The sequence below is a fragment of the Melanerpes formicivorus genome, unplaced genomic scaffold (assembly GCF_026170545.1).
Source record: "Melanerpes formicivorus ecotype bairdi unplaced genomic scaffold, bMelFor1.0.p_v2 SCAF_28, whole genome shotgun sequence".
Classification (NCBI taxonomy): Eukaryota; Metazoa; Chordata; class Aves; order Piciformes; family Picidae; genus Melanerpes; species Melanerpes formicivorus.
In genome coordinates this window covers 4,481,429-4,501,219 of record NW_027142380.1, presented here as the reverse complement: position 1 = coordinate 4,501,219, position 19,791 = coordinate 4,481,429, and the positions used below count along the sequence as shown (strand labels likewise).

General features: G+C 43.1%; 1 protein-coding gene across 25 annotated transcripts in view; it reads left to right on the top strand.

Moving 5' to 3' along the window:
* MAGI1 (membrane associated guanylate kinase, WW and PDZ domain containing 1) overlaps positions 1 to 19,791 on the top strand; it is a 372,565-nt gene that overhangs the window by 306,507 nt on the left and 46,267 nt on the right. For 20 of the 25 annotated variants that reach the window (XM_068154308.1, XM_068154307.1, XM_068154306.1 and 17 more), the window contains 5 exons: positions 1,512 to 1,569; positions 3,824 to 3,912; positions 4,976 to 5,068; positions 9,231 to 9,413; positions 10,584 to 11,204. In XM_068154308.1, the coding sequence (XP_068010409.1) occupies positions 1,512 to 1,569; positions 3,824 to 3,912; positions 4,976 to 5,068; positions 9,231 to 9,413; positions 10,584 to 11,204 (1,044 nt within the window). The remainder of the gene's footprint in view (positions 1 to 1,511; positions 1,570 to 3,823; positions 3,913 to 4,975; positions 5,069 to 9,230; positions 9,414 to 10,583; positions 11,205 to 19,791) is intronic. The other 5 variants (XM_068154302.1, XM_068154301.1, XM_068154300.1 and 2 more) reach the window with 1 other exon arrangement.

Sequence of the window (19,791 nt, the reverse complement as noted above, 5' to 3'; positions counted from 1 at the left end):
AAGATGTTAAATTCAGTAAGGATAAAATAATGATAAGAATGGAAAACCTATCTTGTATCTGGGAACAAGGGACAAGTGGAGCAAACCTCATGATTTCATCTGATCTCCAGCCAATTCTGAACACAAACAGAAACTGTGACTAATTAGTCCACGTTTGTTTGTATGGATTCTGTTCACCCTCAGTCTGGAGGTATTTCTATCCTTATGGCAAGGTGGTTGACATCTATAAATGCAGAATGAGATAGTTGTATTTATTCTAATTAATGGACCATTGTTGATTGTATTGGCTCAGCATTTCGTGCCATTAATGAAAAAATATCTTTGCGTTTGATAATAGATTATTTATCATCAGGCTTGTCTATGGAGTGGTAAATTTTGAGGAATTGTTTTGCATGGGGTATTTCAACTTGTGTTATCTGACAGTGACTGCTTTTTGGTTGTTTTTTAAATTATTTTTCATATTGAAAGGAATGTGCAGAGTCTGTGAGACCACACTTGCACAGTCCATGTCCTGGTGGAATCTTCTTTTGAGTTGATCCACAGTGTTACACAAGCACACCACCCTGTGCTGTTAACAGGATGATTATTTTGGTACCCAAAAGCCAATGGGAGCATTGTGTTTAAATGAGTGGGGCAAGGATCAGGCCCTCAAGTAGTACATAAGCTTTAATAACCCTCAGTTGGATGCTGAAGTGTTTTTATTACATTTACTAATTAAAGTACTATGTGCAGTCTAGAAAATCAACAGGAACAAAAGTGGGTACATTTGCAAATGTTAATTTCATCTTCAGAACTGTTTTTTTGGTAATTATGCTAATTAAAAAAGGAAATCTCTGTTACATGTGATCATGGCAATATGTGTTTTTACAGTAAGTGCTGTGCAGTGAAATGCATCTGTATGTGCAAGCCACATTTGGGTGGGCTCCATATGCTGGGTGTTTTAAGTTAAATTCACTTTGGCCTGTTTCAAGGGGCACTTTTGTCTTGGGGTCACAGCTGAGTGATGCAGTGTGAACCCCAAAGAAAGGAGTCAACACCACCCCCTTTTTTTATAAATGACTCAGCCCTAGTACAGGAGATGACAGTGGTCTCTGTTAGCATGCTACAGTTGCTTGCCATAACCCCTCCCATCTTCACGGGCTGGGATAAAAATGCCTCTGTTGCCTACATTGACTTTTGCTGCAGTACTCCATCCAGGACCACTTCAGCCATGATGGTGAAACTGGGAGGGTACTTGAGGCAGTCCCAGAAGGAGAATTTATTGATCATTTGTTTATTTAATGCTAAAAGCAAACCTAAAATTGAATATTGTGTGCTAACCCAGCACTGGTGGGCCAGGCTCTGATGTTGGTGCCATGCTATGCCAGCCTGTGAAAGGAGGCTGTGATCATTCTGAAAAGTGTTTGAAGCAAAATCTGAGCTACTGATGAGTTTTTACACAAGGAGCAGGAGAAGCTACATGTCAGAAGAAACTTCTTTGGAGGCTTCAGTAATGCCTTTTCTATTTCCAGAGTTGCCCGCTGGTTGGGAGAAAATTGAGGATCCTGTATATGGTGTCTACTATGTAGAGTAAGTGCTGCTCTCTGGTTCTGGTGTGATTGTTGGGTGGATGAAGGCTTTCCTTGCAGCAGTCTGTATGCTTTGTGGGTAGCATCTCTTACTGAGGAGGAAGAGACTGGCCCCTTGTAGAGTGATGCTACAGGAGCTGGGGGAGGGCAACCCTGTGTTGCCATTCCCCATCCTCTGGAGGGCTCTGGCAGCAGCACCTTGGGATGGGCTCAGTGGGGACAGGAGTGCCTTGGGAGGGGCTTGAACTCCAGGGGTGAGCTCAAGGAAGACAGAAGTACCCAAAGCCCCATCATCTCACAAAATACTTTTATCCAAAGAATATTAACAAGCATGCAACTAACTGAGCTTGTTCCCATTCATATAGTGCTATGATCAAAACACAAGTGTGCAAAGCAGACAAACTATTCAGTTGCTAGTCAAAAGATGCTAGAAAGGAGGAATGGGTGAGCCTGTGTGACCAACAGCCACAGCAGAGATTCTTGCATCAGGCTGTGTTGCTGTGAATAGAATTACAGGTTTAATGGAACTCTCCCTGGAATTAGAACAGCATCTTCTTTATCTAGATGTCAGATCACTCCCTTGGGAAGCCAGAGATCTGAGTTTTGTTTCATCACTGACCCCATAAAATGAATTTTTAATTATGTGTATACTCCTGTCTAGTAGGATGGCTTATGATAGCCCTCAGAATAGATATGGAATGCAGTTTCTGTCTGCTTTGGCTCATTTCTGACCCTGCCGTCTGTGCCTAGGGAAACAAGGTTAGCAAACTGTGTAATTAAGGCCTGACATTTATTTATCAAAGACATCAAGAATATTTTTCGGCTATTAAATGCCATGCCAAGAGGTCTTTACAGCATTTTTTCCTGTCACATTATATATACATGCCCATTAGTTTTGTGGCACTCCTCAGTAATGCAGCTAAATAGAAAAGTAACATCAATGAGACATAAGTTGATTTTGCTTACTATCTGTGAGCTAGGAAGGTGGTTATAATTTGAGCATTTGTCTCTGATCCTTCCCATTCAGGTACTTTATTACTGCATAATGTTTCTTATTTAGAAATTACTGTATCACCAAAAAGCTTAGATCATTTTTTAAGTAGTTACCATTTCTCCTTAGCTTTCTGAAGCTATCTTGAAATGGGAAATCTTTTGCAGAACTCATCAGCTTGTTTCCATTTGATGAGTTCAATGTTTTTCCGTTGACTTCAATATTGATCTTCAGCAGAAAAATTTCCTAACATAACTATCTAGAGTGCTTTTTTGTTGTAATTCCTATAAAAAGTGGTTAATTGTTAATTCATTTATTTTTTTTATATATCTTTTTAGTAAAGACATGTGGGACAAGAGACAATGAAACAGCAGGTTCTGAATAACAAACTTTCCTTTGGATGCAAAGACAAGCTTTAGATTAATTGTCTAAAGCTACCTGCTTCTCTGCTCTAGCAAAATCATTGTTTAAAAATTACTCTTGAACATTTGAATGAGCAGCTTATCTCAGCTGCACAGAGCCCCCACACCTGCCCCCACCACCCTGAGGTCTGTGGCTGGTGGTGGTTGTTTGGTGTCATAAAATGGGTAGTTCTCTGTGGAGTGCATTGCTTGGGGCTGGTCTGCATTGTTTCCCTGAGACTGGCAAGAAGTATTGGCCCTGAACGTCTCATACAGGTCAAAAACTGGCAAATGACCCTCCAAGTAGGACAGCTGAAGTTTCACCAAACACTGGTGGCTCATCCTGAAGACATTTTGATCCATTTGGAGCCCAGCTTTCCAGCTCGTAGTCTGCATCCCTGCAAATAGTTTTAAGAGACGCTGTTAACAGTGTGCATTGATCAGGTAGCTGACGATGTTACCACTGGTTGGGTTTTGTTCAGTTGTTTGGGGGTTTTTTAAACTTCAGTGAGTCAGGGAATGACTGTAGCTCTAGGAATCTGATTAAAGCAGAGATGATACAGGCCTGTCTCTCAAAATGCAATCAGTCAGAGAGCTTTTTCTGCTTTAATATTGTTTTTCACAGACAGTTCACTATTTTAATGTAGCTGACAGAATTAGCCATTCCTCCTCAGGACATCCTCTCAATACTGAAGTCCTCTTGTCTTCCCAAATATGTGTTTTTGGAATGTCTAGGTGAGCCTTGTTTCACATCCACTGCTGTTTGGTATTACACTCCTTTTCTCAGAGGAGTTTCATGCCTTCCATCATTCCTGCCTATCACTGAAAGGGTTTCCTAATGTATTGCTCTCTTTTATCTTCAGCCACATCAACCGGAAAACACAGTATGAAAACCCAGTTCTTGAAGCAAAGAGGAAGAAACAGCTTGAGCAACAGCAACAGCCACCAGAAGGTTGGCACCATCAAGGGCATGATGGTTGGGGTTTTCATGGGGGAGCGTGCCTGGCCTTGCTTGGCAGCACCATGCCAACGTGTTTGCCTTTCCTTCCACGGGGTTAGCATTTAAAGGCAAACCGATGTGCGTAGGAAAGGTTGCATACGCCCTTCATGTAAGATGCACCAAGAGAGAAAACCCAAACTGTATAACTACTTAAATGCAGTGGCTTTCACTCCTGTTAGAGCAGAGAGATTTTTCTTCTAATGTCCTTTATTTCTGGAAAGTTTGTAGACTTCTCAGAAATAATTCAAACACACTTTTTTGTTATCTGCTCCATCAAGTTACTCATTGTAGCCAGTGCTGTTCCAGTCTGTATCAGGACTCATAGGTTATTGAAGGGACTGAGGAGTGACCTTTTGTGTGCTCATTAGAAAAACCCCTCTGCATGAGAGACTTCTTAAGCTAAGACCTTGGGATGTTGTCAACCTCTAAGATCTGAAGTAATATTTTTGAGTTTTTTTCCTTTTTGTTTTTTCCTCCCTCACTTTTTTTCTTTATATTTTCTTTTTGTTTCTTTGTTTGTGGATATTTATTTTTTTTCTCCTTTAAATGCAGCCCAACTGCAGTGAGAGGCCTGTGGCATCTGGGTTTCTTTTGGTACCTTCATAGCTTTCACACCAAGTTATTTCACAATGATTGTCCGAGACATAAATAATTTAGACTTCAAGATTCCTCCTGCAGCCCCATTTCTCATAACATCTTTAAATGCCAAGAGTGCAATGGGGAGTAGATTTCATATAAATGCTGAGACCATTTAGATGCAAATCAAGTCCCAAGTTTGAGTGCAGGGGAGGTAAGGTGTCCCAGCAGACCTATCAGTTAACCTGGTACAGAGTCCTCCAGAACTGGTTTTCACGCATTGCATTCATTTTATTCTCTCTCTCTCTGTGACTCTTTCCTCTTTTGCCATGCTTCTTACATCTCCTCTGCCTGAACTCCTTGCTCCCTGTAAATGTACATGCAGGAGCTCGTAGTGCTGTTGTGAAACAAGTAACATTTCCCTCTCTGCCCTCTCTAGAATGGACAGAGGAGTGTCCATCTCTCCCACCACCCGCTGCTCCCAACCATGTTTCAAACAACCAAGAGGCAGTTCGGGAAGCACCAGTGCAAGGTAACAGCCTTGTTAAAGTAGTCCTAAAAACACAGCAAGGTTTTTTTCCCCTGAGAGAGAAATTCTCTCAGCCACCAGCAAAAGGAGTTTCTCAATGAGTAGTGTCACACACCACGGCCATGTGCCTGCTCATCCATATTCCCATAGATGTTGAGATTACTTGTTGCACAGCCACATTCAGTGCCAAATGCAAGAGGCAACTGAGACTGTCTGCATCCAAAAAGTGCTGTGGCAATTCTCTGTATTAGCATTCCGTGTCTTTAAAAAAGCATGGCAAAAACATAACTTTACAACACAAGTGGGATTTAGCAGCAGCTGTGATGGATGCAGGTGCAAGCAGGAGGAGATTTTTTCCCACAGAGTTTTGCTCTTTGCCTTAATGCAAGTATTTGGCTTTTACACCTTCTAAACTCTACAGATTTCTAGGGGTCAGCATTGCCTTCTAAAAAGAGCAGCAGAAAATCTCACCATATTGTACCACAATTAAGACACAGGCGTCACAAGCATGGTTTTAGTTTGAGAGCCAGAGCCGATGTCACCTCATGTCTGCATTCACAGGTGGATAGAGTTTCAGTTCAAGTGATTTGAGAGCCCTCAAAACTTGTCAGCATGTTTGGGAGCTGTAATGTGCATAGGTTGTCAGCACTTTTAGGCAGAACCTTGGTTTTGGCAAGCTTGGATATCTCAGTTGCATTTGTGACATCTAAGCAACCAGGTTCTTGTCTTGTCATGGACGAGTCTGGCTTGCAACTTTATGGATTTTCCTTTTTGTATGCTTTGAATCCAAATGAAAATTTGTGGGAGTGGGAGCTGGTGAGGACACCAGAAGAGAGAGGTCCTCTGCCATTTGCTGAGCTGTGCAGAGCTACAGGGCTTCTGTGATGAATCTGGGTAAAGAGGCACAAACACCTTGTTTGGGGCAAATTAGATCATGTTTCTGAAAAATCTGAGCAGAAGCTCTTCTGGGAAGCTCTACATGAGGAGGGAATGGTTATAGGTCCAAATACTGCAATCTTAGTTTGAAGTTGTACATGTGTACAAATACCTTGGGCTATGGCAAGCTTATTTATTAGTCTCAATGGCTGGTCTATAGCCACCTGCTCACAGACCAGTTGCTTGTCTTTACTAGCCAGACAGAACTTGAATTGTTCCTGAATTTGCAGCCTGACCTGAAAGATTACCAGATCAGGTTGCCAGCAAGAGCAGAGAGTTCCGCTTGTACCTGTTGCAGGACAAGTGCTCTCTGGTTACAGGTGGTTGTAAGTAGGCTTTATCTTCATCTACACCTAAACTGCATAGTGAGTGAATGGCATTGCCGTGGTCTGCTGAGGAAGGTGATGGGGGGGGGGAATCTGGCTGGATCCATGTCATCCTGAGAGAGCTGGGAGCAGCCAGAGGAGGCTAGACTCAGGAGCTAGGTAATACTCCTATGCTCTGCAGGTCAGCTGTGGTCTCCAAAGGTGACTCCATCAGGTGTGTGCTGTCTCAGGCAGCCTTTCCTGCCTTGAAGAGCCAGGGAGTGTTCTCTGCTACAGACCATCCCTTCCAAAACAAATATATGAGATTTAACAATATCCAGAGTACTCAGCACATCCCTGAGGGGTACTAGCGTAATCTAGACTTGCAGCAAGGCAAAACACAGGAGATCTGGGGGTGGTGCTCAGAATACCAGGAATTAAACACATCATCAGAATCCCCAAAAAATGATGGTCTCCCTCAAGCAGACATCTGTGAATGCCATCTCTGCCTCTCACACTTTCAGGCTGAAGCAAGGGCTGCCCAAGCATCCACGCTTGGCAATGTAAAGGCCCCATTGCTCAGTTGGTGATGTTAGAAACCTTACTCAGCTCTCCTCACTCTAAACTGCCAGCCACCAAAATGGTGCATCAGCATTACAGGAGAGCAGTAGCCTGTCTCAGCACCACTCTGAGTGACATGTTCTGGTACTTGCTGATGACTCCTCCTCTCTTTCATTCCTTCTTCTTCCTTTCTCAGTGCTGATCCCTCTTCTCTTGCTTCCCATTTGCAGCAGCTGTTTCCACCTTCCCTTTTCCCTCTGCCCTATGCCCAGGAATTTCCATCTCTCCCACTGATGGCACTGCTGGTGGGGAAATGGGCACAAGGACTTCTCCTTACACCCCTGGCACCACTCTTTCAGCTGGGGTCTTGTAGATACATCTGTTTAAATTGTGATTCCCCTTCCCAAATGCTCTTAGTGTGTCCAGCAGGTGGGGGGAGGTTCTCCTCCCTCTCTACTCTGCCCTAGTGAGATTAAATCTGAAATACTGTGTCCAGTTCTGGGCTCCCTAGTTCAAGAGGGCCAAGGAAGTACTAGAGAGAATCCAATGGAGGGCTACAAGGATGATTAAGGGACTGGAATGTTTCTCTGAGAAAAAAGCTGAGAGACCTGGGGATGTTTAGTCTGGAGAAGACTGAGAAGGGGTCTTACTAATGTTTACAAATATCTGAAGGGTGGGTGTCAAGAAGGGGCCAGTCTCTTTTCCTGGTGCCCTGTGATAGAACAAGGTACAACAGACACAAACTGGAACACAGTAGGTTCCACCTCAACATGATGAAACAATTCTTTACTGTAAGGGTGCTGGAGCACTGCAACAGGCTGCCCAGAGAGGTTGTGGAGTCTCCTTCTCTAGTGACTTTCAAAACCCACCTGGATGCCTTCCTTTGTGGTTTACCCCAGGTGATCCTGCTTTGGCAGGGAGTGCTGGACTCGATCTCCAGAGGTCCCTTCCAACTCCTACCACTCTGTGAAATGGGACATAGCCTGTGATGCTGTCATCTTGTTACTACAGCAGGAGTTCACCCTGCATTTCTAGGCAGACACCAGCAAGCTGTGCTGCTTCTTTTTCTCTTTTGAACTAGAAATCAGCACGGGGCCAAGCCTTGCTGCACACTGCCTCTCAGGCGTGTTTGTTACCAGAGGCATTGGGTTGCACTTTGATAGTTTAGGCTTTTTGCAGCTTGGGGTCTGAGCAGAGCTCCTGCCCATGGTGTGCAGGATTACCATCTTCCTGTGTTACCCTTCAAAGGCAGAAGACTAACCCCTCATGAATAATCTTCAAATATACTTTTTTTTTGTTGTTATTGTTGTTCCTCAGTCAAAGGCTTAGGTGTCTCAAATCCCCTCACTCTCTCTCAAGGTCTTCTTTCTGAACAGAGGCCCACAGCAATGCTGTTGAAAGAGCGCCAGCTCTCCTGGCTGCCATACACACTGCTGCTCCTGGAGCTGTCACCAGAGGGCTTAGTGGCACAGTCTTTTCCTCTCTAAGCATCAAAAACAATTAAAAGTGCAAAGGTGTTTAGTGTTGGCACTATGAAGTACAGCAATCATGATTCCTTTTTCTGAGCCTGAGGAACATGCATTTCCAAGGATGCTCTTTTGTCTGGTTCCCTCTGAACAGCGCTCCCAGAGAGCTTTAACAGCCCTCCAGCACAGCCGCCCAGTCCTGGGCTGTTCTTTGATCCCTGCTTCACAACGACAGTGTTTCATCCACAACAGGCAAGGAGCAGAAAGGAAAGAGAAAACCCTTCAAACACTGTCTGAAGAATAACATCAGCATCCTCCCTTTTTTTTTCACCAGAGGAGGTCCCAGGGTGGTGGTGATGATGGGGCAGGGGGGTTATGCTGAAGGGTTACGCAGTGTCTTGCCAGAGCTCAGATGTAGTTTTTTGCTTGGTGTACTGGGAGAAGACCTTGTGGTGAGAAACCTGATACTTCTTGCTGCAGACACTCCTGCTGTGCACTCCTTCTGTAGGAAACATTTGTGCTGCCCCGTCCCATCCTTCCTGGAATGGATATAACCACCTTAGGATAGAGATAAGACACATATCTAAGCCAGCTTTGCCAGCTTTCATGTATTTCATTCTCTAAAGCAGCATGTTTCCCCCTTTGTAGCCTTGGGGCTTTGGTGTGCACAACCACAGCTAACAAAGTGCCAGGTCCTAGGGTTTTTGCTCACTTCTTTTACTGCATGATTGGATCCAAGGAGACTGATGGAGTGTGATGAGGTGAGAGGATGCTGAAGTGCAGTCCTGTCCCAGCACACCGCTGTGTTTGTACTTGTTAGAATGGGGAGGGACAGAGGAAAACCAGATCAAACGCTCTTGCCTGCCTCTTTATAGATTTTCCAAACTTCCTACACAGGAAAACCTTTTTTTACACGAAACCCTTCTGAGTTGAAAGGAAAGTTCATCCACACCAAGCTAAGGAAAAGCAGCAGGGGTTTTGGCTTCACTGTCGTTGGAGGAGATGAGCCGGATGAGTTTCTCCAAATCAAAAGTTTGGTGCTTGATGGCCCCGCAGCTCTGGATGGCAAAATGGAAACAGGTACCAGTGCTTTATATCACAATCACCACCACTGCTTTGGTGTATGTTTTTTGCAGCTGTTTTTATGTGCAATTCATAAAGGACAGCAGTCCTCGTCCCCTTTTTGGGAAAGGGCATTCAGCACTCCCATCAGCAAGCAGAGCAGTGAGAGACGTGTTCAAACTCTTACAGCGAGGCATTTCATGTGCAAGAATTTCACCTCAGGTGTCAAAAATGCCCAGCTGAAGCTCTGCCAGCTCCTGCTTTCCCCATGTTGACCTGAAGATAGCAGCCAGTAGTTGTGGCACCTTCCTCAGGCTGTGGGTTACTGCTCACTGCTGTGGCAGTTGCTGCTGTATTTTCATGCCACTCACCCCCTCTCCCAAACTATTGCCATTGAGAGAGCACAGAAGTGGGCTAGTTTGTGTTTAGGTGCCATGGGCCAATGTGAAAATTGATTGTGAACTCATGTTAGGAGTGGATATTGGGAAAAAATTTCTTTACTGAAAGACTGATCAGGCATTGGAACAGACTGAGAAGTGATGGAGTCACCTTCCCTGAAGCTGTTCAAAAACCATATAGGCATGGTCTTGTTGGGTTGATGGTTGGACTTGTTGATCTTAGAGGTCTTTTCCAACCTTAGTGATTCTATGTATCACCTCAGGTGACAACTCCTCACTCACAGGTGGAGCATCACAACATTGAACATCCCCATGTTGCAGCCGCAGTGTTAAAGAAAGGCATCCTAACTTGATACCTAGATTTCAGAGCAAAGTATGTTTGGGACATGACACACAGCACCATATTTGAGCAGCTGGTATTTGAGAGCCTTCTGTTTTAGCTCTCATGTGCTCTCAGTTTTGTTTCTGTCATATGTCAGCGTAGTAGAGTGTATAACAGTGAAAGCTAGGCTTCAAAATAACTCCTAAATGGACCATATACTGTCAACTGAACTTATTATTTTTTCTCATGAGCCAATTCCATGTTCACTTCCAAAACGTTTTATGTACCTAAATGCTTCACACAGTGACTCCTTTGTGCACAGAATGTTTCCGCTCGGCCAAGTGTCACTGAAATGCTGCTGTTTATTTGTGGTACCTGGTACCTGTGGGTGCTCAGATCAACTCACAGGCTTCAGTCTTCACCTTCCCAGGGTGCACGAAATGTTTGATCTATCTGTGTCTGCTGCAGGAGACGTCATAGTCAGCGTGAACAATACCTGTGTGCTGGGGCACACTCACGCTCAAGTTGTGAAAATCTTTCAGTCCATCCCCATTGGTGCCAGCGTGGACCTTGAACTGTGCCGAGGCTACCCCCTGCCCTTCGATCCTGATGATCCCAACACGAGCCTGGTTACGTCTGTGGCAATTTTGGACAAGGAGCCCATCATTGTGAACGGGCAGGAAAATTATGACTCCCCAGCGAGCCACAGTAGCAAAACAGGGAAAGTAAATGGCACAAAGGAAGCGAGGCCCAGCAGCCCGGCTGAGGTCTCTTCCAACGGACCCCATGGTTACCCCAACGACACAGTCTCTTTGGCATCTTCGATAGCAACGCAACCTGAACTCATAACTGTGCATATAGTGAAAGGGCCTATGGGCTTTGGGTTTACTATAGCAGACAGTCCTGGTGGGGGCGGCCAAAGAGTGAAACAAATCGTGGACAGCCCACGGTGCCGCGGCCTGAAGGAGGGCGACCTTATAGTAGAAGTCAACAAGAAGAATGTGCAGAGCCTCACTCACAACCAGGTGGTGGATATGCTGATTGAATGTCCTAAGGGAAGTGAGGTCACGTTGCTGGTGCAGCGAGGAGGTAAGTCTTCAAAACTGCTTTAAAATATTTCTTCTTGAGATTTAAAAAGGAAAATAAAGTGTCCTGAAAGATCTGCTCTCCTAAACCTCTCCGTGGAAATGGTGTATATCCTGAGGTGTAGGAACTGCCCCAAGGTGGCAGTTATCATGTCACATGGGTGGTTAAAGTTAGGTATTGTTTGGTGCTGCACTGTGGGAGAAGTGTGAGTGGTTTCTATGTGCACATGCACTACACACACATCTGGCAATGCACAGAAGGGTGTTATGGTTACACATGTGGCTACACCTTTACTTACATAACAAACACTGGTCTTACACTTGTAAAAAAACATTTTATGTAGAACCTGGCCTTTTTTTTTCTTTTTGAGCTGTTTTGGGAGATGGGAAAGGCTGTTCTCGAATTTGCAGTGTTCAAAATCAGATATCCAGTGACTCTTTACTGCGGGAGGGTAGCACAGCTGGGAGTGGAAGAGAGAATATAAACTTCTCCAAGTTGTAAGCAACCGAAATGTTACTTCTGGACATGTTTATTTGCTGCACAGTTGCAATCTGAGCTCGGTTTTGATTTAAGAGGTCACCAACAGGTGCAAAAAACATCTGACAGGCAGTACAATGCATCTGCAGCCCACGTGAGAAGCATGGATGGTAGATGACAGACAGGTCAATGAGGTCAATCCATGCCACAGGAACTTTTTCCCTGCATCTGTTTAAGTGTAAAGTGATCTGGGGTAGTATACCCCACCTCACATAGCACACTTTTACTCTGTAGATCTTTATAGTAAAATAAAAATGTAGGAAACAGAACACAGGAAGAATTCCCCAATTTTCAAAGTGTGAGTTCCTTAAAGACTTTCAGTAGTAGGTTTAAAAAATGCACTTTGCTATCATGATTAATATATGTACTATGGAGAAAATATGGTTGGAAGAAAAATAGCAGCTGTTATTAATCCTCCTGGAGAGTGCAAATACTTCTGGTAACACCATACATTAATTATTTGAATTGTGGCTGACATTTAATAATCTTCCTTGTGCCTTGAAGGCGTAATGAAAAGATCTGATGAGGAAATAAAAGCATAGTTTTAATAAGGTAGTTATTAGTTCCCTGGTAATCTTCCTGAATATCTCTCTCCTTTTTTCTTTTTGCCTTTAATCATGATATTAACCACATGTAGAACATTTGTTATCACTTTCCTCCACAGATACTGTATCAATCTCCTTGAACTGCCTCCCTCTCTCTTTTGAGGTCCTGACACTTCCATCCAAGCAGACAACACTTGCAGTTCTAAATTTCATGCTCTTGTGCTACAGGACTCAGAAATTGTGGTGGCCCTGGATCCACAGTTAATGACTGAAACATTATTCTTCACATCCAGAAGAGAGCTGGACAAAAAGGCATTCAGGTTGTGGCACAGAAGCCAAACAGAACACAGGCAGCAATAGTACCCCCAGAACCAAAACCAGTCATGTTTGCTTAAATCTTATGAGGTGGAGCTGGATAAAATGCAACCAGCTTTCAGTGCTGTTGTACTTGGGTCCTTTCTCCCATAACTTCATCTCCTGTTACCCCTAACAGGTCTTTAGCAGAAGTGCCATCCCCAGACAAGATACCACTATTTATTTTAGACTGATTACAGAAATGTACTCAGCTCTGGGTCTGATTAGCTCCTTCAGAGTTGTTGAAGTACTTCTCCTTTAGCTCCACTGTCAGTTGTCCTTTCCTCCTTCTCCCTCTGGTGTCCAATGAAGAAAATGCTCATATGCTGTCAGGCATCCTTGCTTTAGCTGAGCATTTGCATTCAGTCAGGCTTTGCATGAAGCATCCCTGCAACACTAAGGCCGATGTTCAGAGCTGTCGAAAGGATTTGTCAGTAGTGATTACTAATCAGGCAGAAAAATATCAGAAAGAGATGTGTAATATACAGGAAAAGCTCTGCCTGCTCCAAGCTACTGGTGCATTCCCAACGACAAGGTTTAATTGTTAGAATGCAAAGGCAGAGCTGCTGAGAGCAGCCTGTAAAATATTTACAGCAAAGTGTATCCAGCCAAAGTGCTGCTTGTGGGAGCAGTGAGTCCTGCCGGTGCCTATGAGTGAGGAACAGAAGGATGAAGGTGAAGTGCTCCCTTTGTGTGCTCAGCTGCTCATGTGTCACCTCAAAATTGTTTGCAGGACTCATACACAATTGGGGCAGTGGGATAAATATGTTAAGGACAGTGTCAGGTCATCAGGATTGTGCTTTCCAGAGGCCACACAGAAAACTTGCCTATGTTCTGATGGAGTTCTTTATTTTCCCCTTTCTCCTCTCGTTTCTAAGGACTGGTTATATTACTGCTGTTGTTTTCCTGTTTCATCTGTCCATAGCACTGGATAAAGCTACCCAAACACATCTCACAGTTTGGACTTCAACACCTGAAAGGCTGAAAAGGATGAACTACAAGCAGAGACAGGGTGCAGGGTTGCTAATTGGGCTGTATGTGAGATTTGAAAAGATGCTTTTGCTTAGCAAAATGAAGGGACAGAGGGGACAAAATTATTGCCTCTTAATTATTAGATAGGAGAGAGAGAAGATAAACCAAAGAGTTGGCTGAAGAAAACTGAGTGTAGTTTGGCTGTGAGTAATTTAAACTGGAAATAGGAAGAAAATGCCAAACCATTAAAGGCTGTAAGTCAAACTGGAGGAGGCTTTGCTGTCTGAGGGGAAGGTCAGCATTTTTGAAGGGGATGTGACATGATGCCTGCCACGGGAAAGGAGATGCTTCATAACCCAGCAGGACTATTCAAGGGCTGTGCAGCAGAAAGTAGCCAGAGCTACTGGTTACTTCAATGCAGAATTAAGCATGTTTTTCTTTTGTCCCTGCACTGCACGGTGTGATTGTGCACTTCACTTTGAGAATCATTATTAATAAGGCTATAAAAGACACACATTTATTTTGAATATTTGTAGCTGAAAAAGTTCTTTTAACTTTGTACCTGCCAATACATAAAGTACTCCTCTCATTAAAAAAAGAAAAAGGCAAAGAAAGAAGGTGGTAATATTTGCCACTTGAAATCCATTTGTTATTGAAGCCTTGTGTATGCACAGTAATCGACTGAAATAAGCAATTCTCAAATACCTCTCCATTCTGCACAGATTCTATTCATAACAAAAGCAACATTTTGTCAGAATAATTTCTCTGCTTCCCAAGGGACTCTTATTCTGGGAGCTGTGTCTGTGCTGGAACAGGTAGGGGGCTGTTTCAGAACAAGTTATTCTACAAAACTACTATTCTGTGGTTTTCTGAGTCACTAAAATCCAACATTTGTTTCAGATTTGTCTCAGGGAGAACATTCATGTCTTATTGATGTATTTTGTGAATTACCTCAGATAAAAGAGGATTTCTCTTTTTACACACACTTCCCCTCCACACACCTTTTCTCTCTTCTTTTTTGGGGGGGAGGGGGATATTTAGTTTTGTTTTTATTATGTTTTAAGGTCAGTCTTTATTTCAGGTCATCTGAAAGTATCAATTACTTTGTGCTCAGTTACAAGAATTAAGCTGATCAGTTTTCAAGCAGGTTTAAACTGCTTCCCCTCAAGGCTTCCGCAGCTAGTGCTCACTAGCACCTTTATTCACTGGAAAGTCAAAAATAGCATAAACCTTGAGCCTGATCTGTGTAATCCCCTCAAAGATGTGTTTCCGCTTTGCTCCAGATCAAAGTGAAAGCGTACAGGTGAAATGTCACTCACATGTCATGTGTAAATCAGTGGAGTTTCTAATAGCTTTTCCTAGTGCCAAATTCACATTGAATTGGGGAATGGAAATCCAGCTTCTGAAAATACATGATATATATGCTAGGGTTTCAAAACTAAACATATTTTATGGGGAGAAGTACCAATGCAATGCCTAACTCTCTAAATTCCCTTCAGTAGGTGCCTGAGTCTTACCTCCATACAAAACCAAAGGCCATAGTAAATTCCCTGTTCATGGCTCAGTTGAATGGAAGGTGTTCATTGGGAACAGTGAGGTGGGTGGAAATAGGGAGAGCAGTCTGTGCTGTGTCCTGCTCATTTTGTTCTTAGTGGTCTTAAGAGGGTCCTTGTGACACAGAGCTACAACAAAGATTTGCAACAATGGAACAAAATTACACAGCTCTAAAACAATAAACCTATTAAGTCTTCTTAGCTAGATGGACTTTCCCTTGCTGTTCTGGTGATGCTCTTGACGTGTGAGGGTAATTAACTTCCAAAACCTCCCACAGAGAGGAGTGATCTCCTCCACCTACTGAAAATGCATGCTAGAGTCAACTGCCCTGGACTTCAAGGTTTCTCTCTGTAGCCTAAAATGGAAGAGCATCTTTTTTTTGTCTCTTTGTTTATCGTGTGTCCATGCCATTGAAACATCACATAGGAAACTAAAGCTACATGTCTTTTTCTTTAGGTTGGTTGCTGCAGCTTCAGGTTCACCCCAGCCAGGTTAAGGAGATTTACAAGATACTTCAGAGACAGTGAGAAAGCATTACAAACAATGTGTCATAACCATTTATACTTGCAAGCACAATTGAATTTAGATTGCTCTTTTGAGATCTAGAGTGTCAAAATAAGATCAGGCATAGATGAGTAGGGGTATGGAGCACTAGGTATTTGAGCTGAGTTGAAATCTGTTACTGCAGTGGGTTTCGGAGAACATTTCCCCAGGCAACCAGCATCGGAACAAAAGGACACAGTCTCAAGCTGCGCCAGGGGAAGTTTAGGCTCAAGGTAAGGAGACAATTCATGGAGAGAGTTGTTAGCCATTGGAATGTGCTGCCCAGGGAAGTGGTGGAGTCACTGTCCCTGGAGGTATTCAAGAGGGGACTGGACATGGCACTTGGTGCCATGGTTTAGTAGTCATGAGGTCTTGGGTGACAGGCTGAACTTGATGATCTTTGAGGTCTCTTCCAACCTTATTGATTCTATGATTCTATTCTATGATTCTATTCCTCACTGCTCCATCCTTCCTGCCCCACCACAAATACCTGTCAGTCTGAAATTTATAAGCAAAAATATTGTCTCTGTACTTTTCAAGACCCTCTCTTCTCCATAGAAATGAATTTTTTCCCTTCTTGGCTCTACCAGAAGTGTTGGAAATGGATCATTTAATGGTAAGAGCCAAACAACAAAAAAAACCACCACTATGTCACAGTGCTGAAATCAGAGCTCCATTTTAGTTGCTATCGCTAATGATGTAAAACCATGCTAATTAAGAGCTGCAATCAACTATTCAGTGCAGACTTGAACTCTTTTGAACTAGCCACTCACTTCTGTTTGCCCTTTAGGTTTGCCTTTAGTGAGTTGAAAGTCATGCCATTTAAGCGGCTAGCTGCCAAAAAGTCTCAAACTGTCTGAGTAGCTACTGAATTAGAGAAAAAAACGAGTCCAAAGTGCACTTAGAACAAAAGTCTCAACCTGGGAGTCATCTGACTGTTAGTTACCACAGAGCGTGTTTGCCTGTGCCAAAGCTTCTGGAAAGGGAAGAAAAGTTGACCATTTCCAGCAGTGTTTTCAGTTCCTCAAACAGAAGGGGGCAGAGCATTATACTGAGGTCTTTGTACTGCATTTGGATCTGTAGGAACCCCCAGGAGCACTGTCTCACTGACCCCAGAGCTGATCATTATGCATGCCACTGTTATGGTCAGTTTTCTTACTCTGCTCACCAGCCCCCCACCACATCGTGGCAGCTTCTTCCTTCATCCAGTGCAGGAGCACATGATTCCTGTCTGTCATCTGAAGTACTCAACTAACCTCTAATTTTTCTTTTTTTTTTTAAATCCCATTTCAAGTCAACTTTCTTTTTCCTTGTCTTTGTTCTGTCAACCACCACCAGCTGCTGAAGCTCCCAGCTCTACTCAGGTATCTCCCATCAAACCTGTTTGTTGAATCTCTTTGCACTTTGTCACTTATTTGAGCAGTACACTGAGAAGTATAGCTGATATTGCAGTACAAATTGTACCATCTAGAATTAACAGGTGAGGGGGTATTTTGGACAGCTCACAGGCATCCCTCAGGCAACCAGTACCAGAACAAGAGGACACAGTCTCAGGCTGCACCAGGGGAGGTTTAGGCTGGAGGTTAGGAGGAAGTTTTACACAGAGAGAGTGATTGGAATGGGCTGCCTGAGGAGGTGGTGGAGTCACCATCACTGGAGGTGTTCAGGAGGAGACTTGATAGGGTGCTTGGTGCCATGGGTTAGTTGATTAGGTGGTGTTGGATGATAGGTTGGACGCGATGATCTTGAAGGTCTCTTCCAGCCTGGTCTGGTCTGGTCTGGTCTGGTCTATTCTATTCTATTCTATTCTATTCTATTCTATTCTATTCTATCATATTTAAAATCTCAGAGTCGGGGTATGCTTAAATAAGTAGATGTCTGTATGTAACACCTTGGTTTGTTTTTCAAGTTCATTACTTTTTGTTTCAGGGTTATTACTTTGTAATTCCAGAGTTATGTTTTTTCTGCTTCAATTGGGAATCTCATTTGGCATTTCAAAATCTATCTTCAGTGGTTTCCTCTTGCTTATTTTTTGTTACTTTTTTCCTTTAAAGAGATTTGACTGGGAAGAAGGAAATCAGATTGGTAAAGTTTGTAAGTTGGCCTACAGACAGCTTTAGAAGTGAAAGAGTTTTCAAACATTTTGCAATGTTAGTTTTTCCTTTTCTGCAAATAGACCATCCAAACAGATCGTCCAAATAGACCCAACTTAGGACTTACGTGCAGGGAAGGAGCAGGTTAAAGTGGAATTACATTCCAACAAGGCCACAAAAAGTTGATGAGACTTTAAAGCAAGTTTTACAGCAAGTTTGATGTCACATTTGCTATTCTCTTGCAGCCTTATTCTGATTTGGCACTAGTATCTCAAGGTGCAGATAGAAAAAATCAGTTGAAGTCAGGGAAAGATGAAATAAAGGAAGAGCTACACACTTTGATATTTTTAATAAGAAGTTTGAAGTTCATAGCCCTTGTTAGAATTGCTTATGTGCATGTATTTCAATCCACTGTGCGAGTTAATTTTGCTGTAAACAGCACCGGAGGGTTAGATACGCCTTTGTGGGGCAAGGCTGTGTATTGTTATGCGGCACCACGCACTGATCACCGGTAATTGGTTTTGTAAAGCAAGCTAGCAGGAGCTTGTTTTTTCTTTGTGATAAAAATAAGCCGAACTTAACATTTAAAATCAGGTCGTCTTATAAATAATGTAATGTTTTGGGATTACACAGTGGCTTGTTCTTTTTCTTTTCGCCTTCAAAGTGCTTTACAGGTGTTAATCTTAGTGACATTAGCCGTTTGGTTTTGATGATCTGAATTTGCGAGGTTTGGGATAATTCCGCTTGCTGAAAACGTGAGGGGGAAATTTCGGTGCCGGTGAAGTCCATGGGAAGGCTCCAATTAGACTCCAGGAGGCAGCAGGGTTTCACCAAGGTTTTGGATGCCTACAACTGCCTTCAGCCACAAAGAGTAATTGTCAGTAGCTTGTTCAGTCACCAAATAGTTTGATGTGCGTTACTAATGTTCGTACAAATAGTGCATTTGTGGGAACTAATTAATTAGCACGACCAGGTCGTGCTGGAGTTTCTCAATGCAAGGCATCCATTTGAAACAGTAAGTGACAAATTCAAATACCAAACCTCAGAAAGCCCAAGCAATTCAGAATCCTACAATAAGCTCGCAGAATTCTAGATACAAAAATATTACCTCAGAGTTCTTTCTGTCTTTTTTCTTTCCAGCCTCTCATATTCATATCCCAATTGCCCTTTTTAAACCCTGGGAGGCTGAGAATCTCCAAACGAAGAACATTGTCATATGAGCACCTGATTCTAAAACCAACAGCTTATAATGTAATGTTCTGATAATAAAAGAGAATTGGCATTGCTGGTACATGAACATTTTAATTGCCTGCAGAATTTCCAGCCCTTGCTGGTGTGATACATGCAAAGTGCTGACACTAATCTGTTAGTCATTTGAGGCACAAGTGTTTTCCTCTCAGCTACCCTTCATTAACTCCATTTGCACCGCTTCTCTTCTAAAAATGAGTAAGCAAATGAAAAGATGCCTGTGAAATCTGCTTTTTGGGTCAGCTTTAGTTTTAGATCAGTTGCCCTGCATCTTTGTGGCAGCATGGCCTATCTACACTATAGCTTGTGTCCCCCAGATATATGTGTCATCTGAGCTCCAAAGTCCTTTGGAAGGGTGAAATAGGATGTAGCAGCTGCTGATTCATTGCTTGGCATTCTGCTGCACGTTAATTTCAGCAGCTGAGATAATTTACTAAAGTTTTGAGAGATTTCACAAAGTGTGCTGTAAGGCCAGGAGGAAACCTGGAGTGTGATTGTTAAGGAGGCCAACAATTAACATATTATGGAATAAGGAAATAATGTCAGTTTTGCCTAATCTTGCATGCTGACAGCACAATAGTGGTGGTGTGCGTGTTATGCGCATGGCTGCCTTTCTGTGGCAGGGAATCTAGATCTGCTTTGAAATCAGTATGAAAACCAAAGCATTTGCTGAATGCTGGAAGAAAAAAAATGCCTGAAATCTTCCCATCAGGATGTTTTATTGCATGAACCACCTTATCTTGC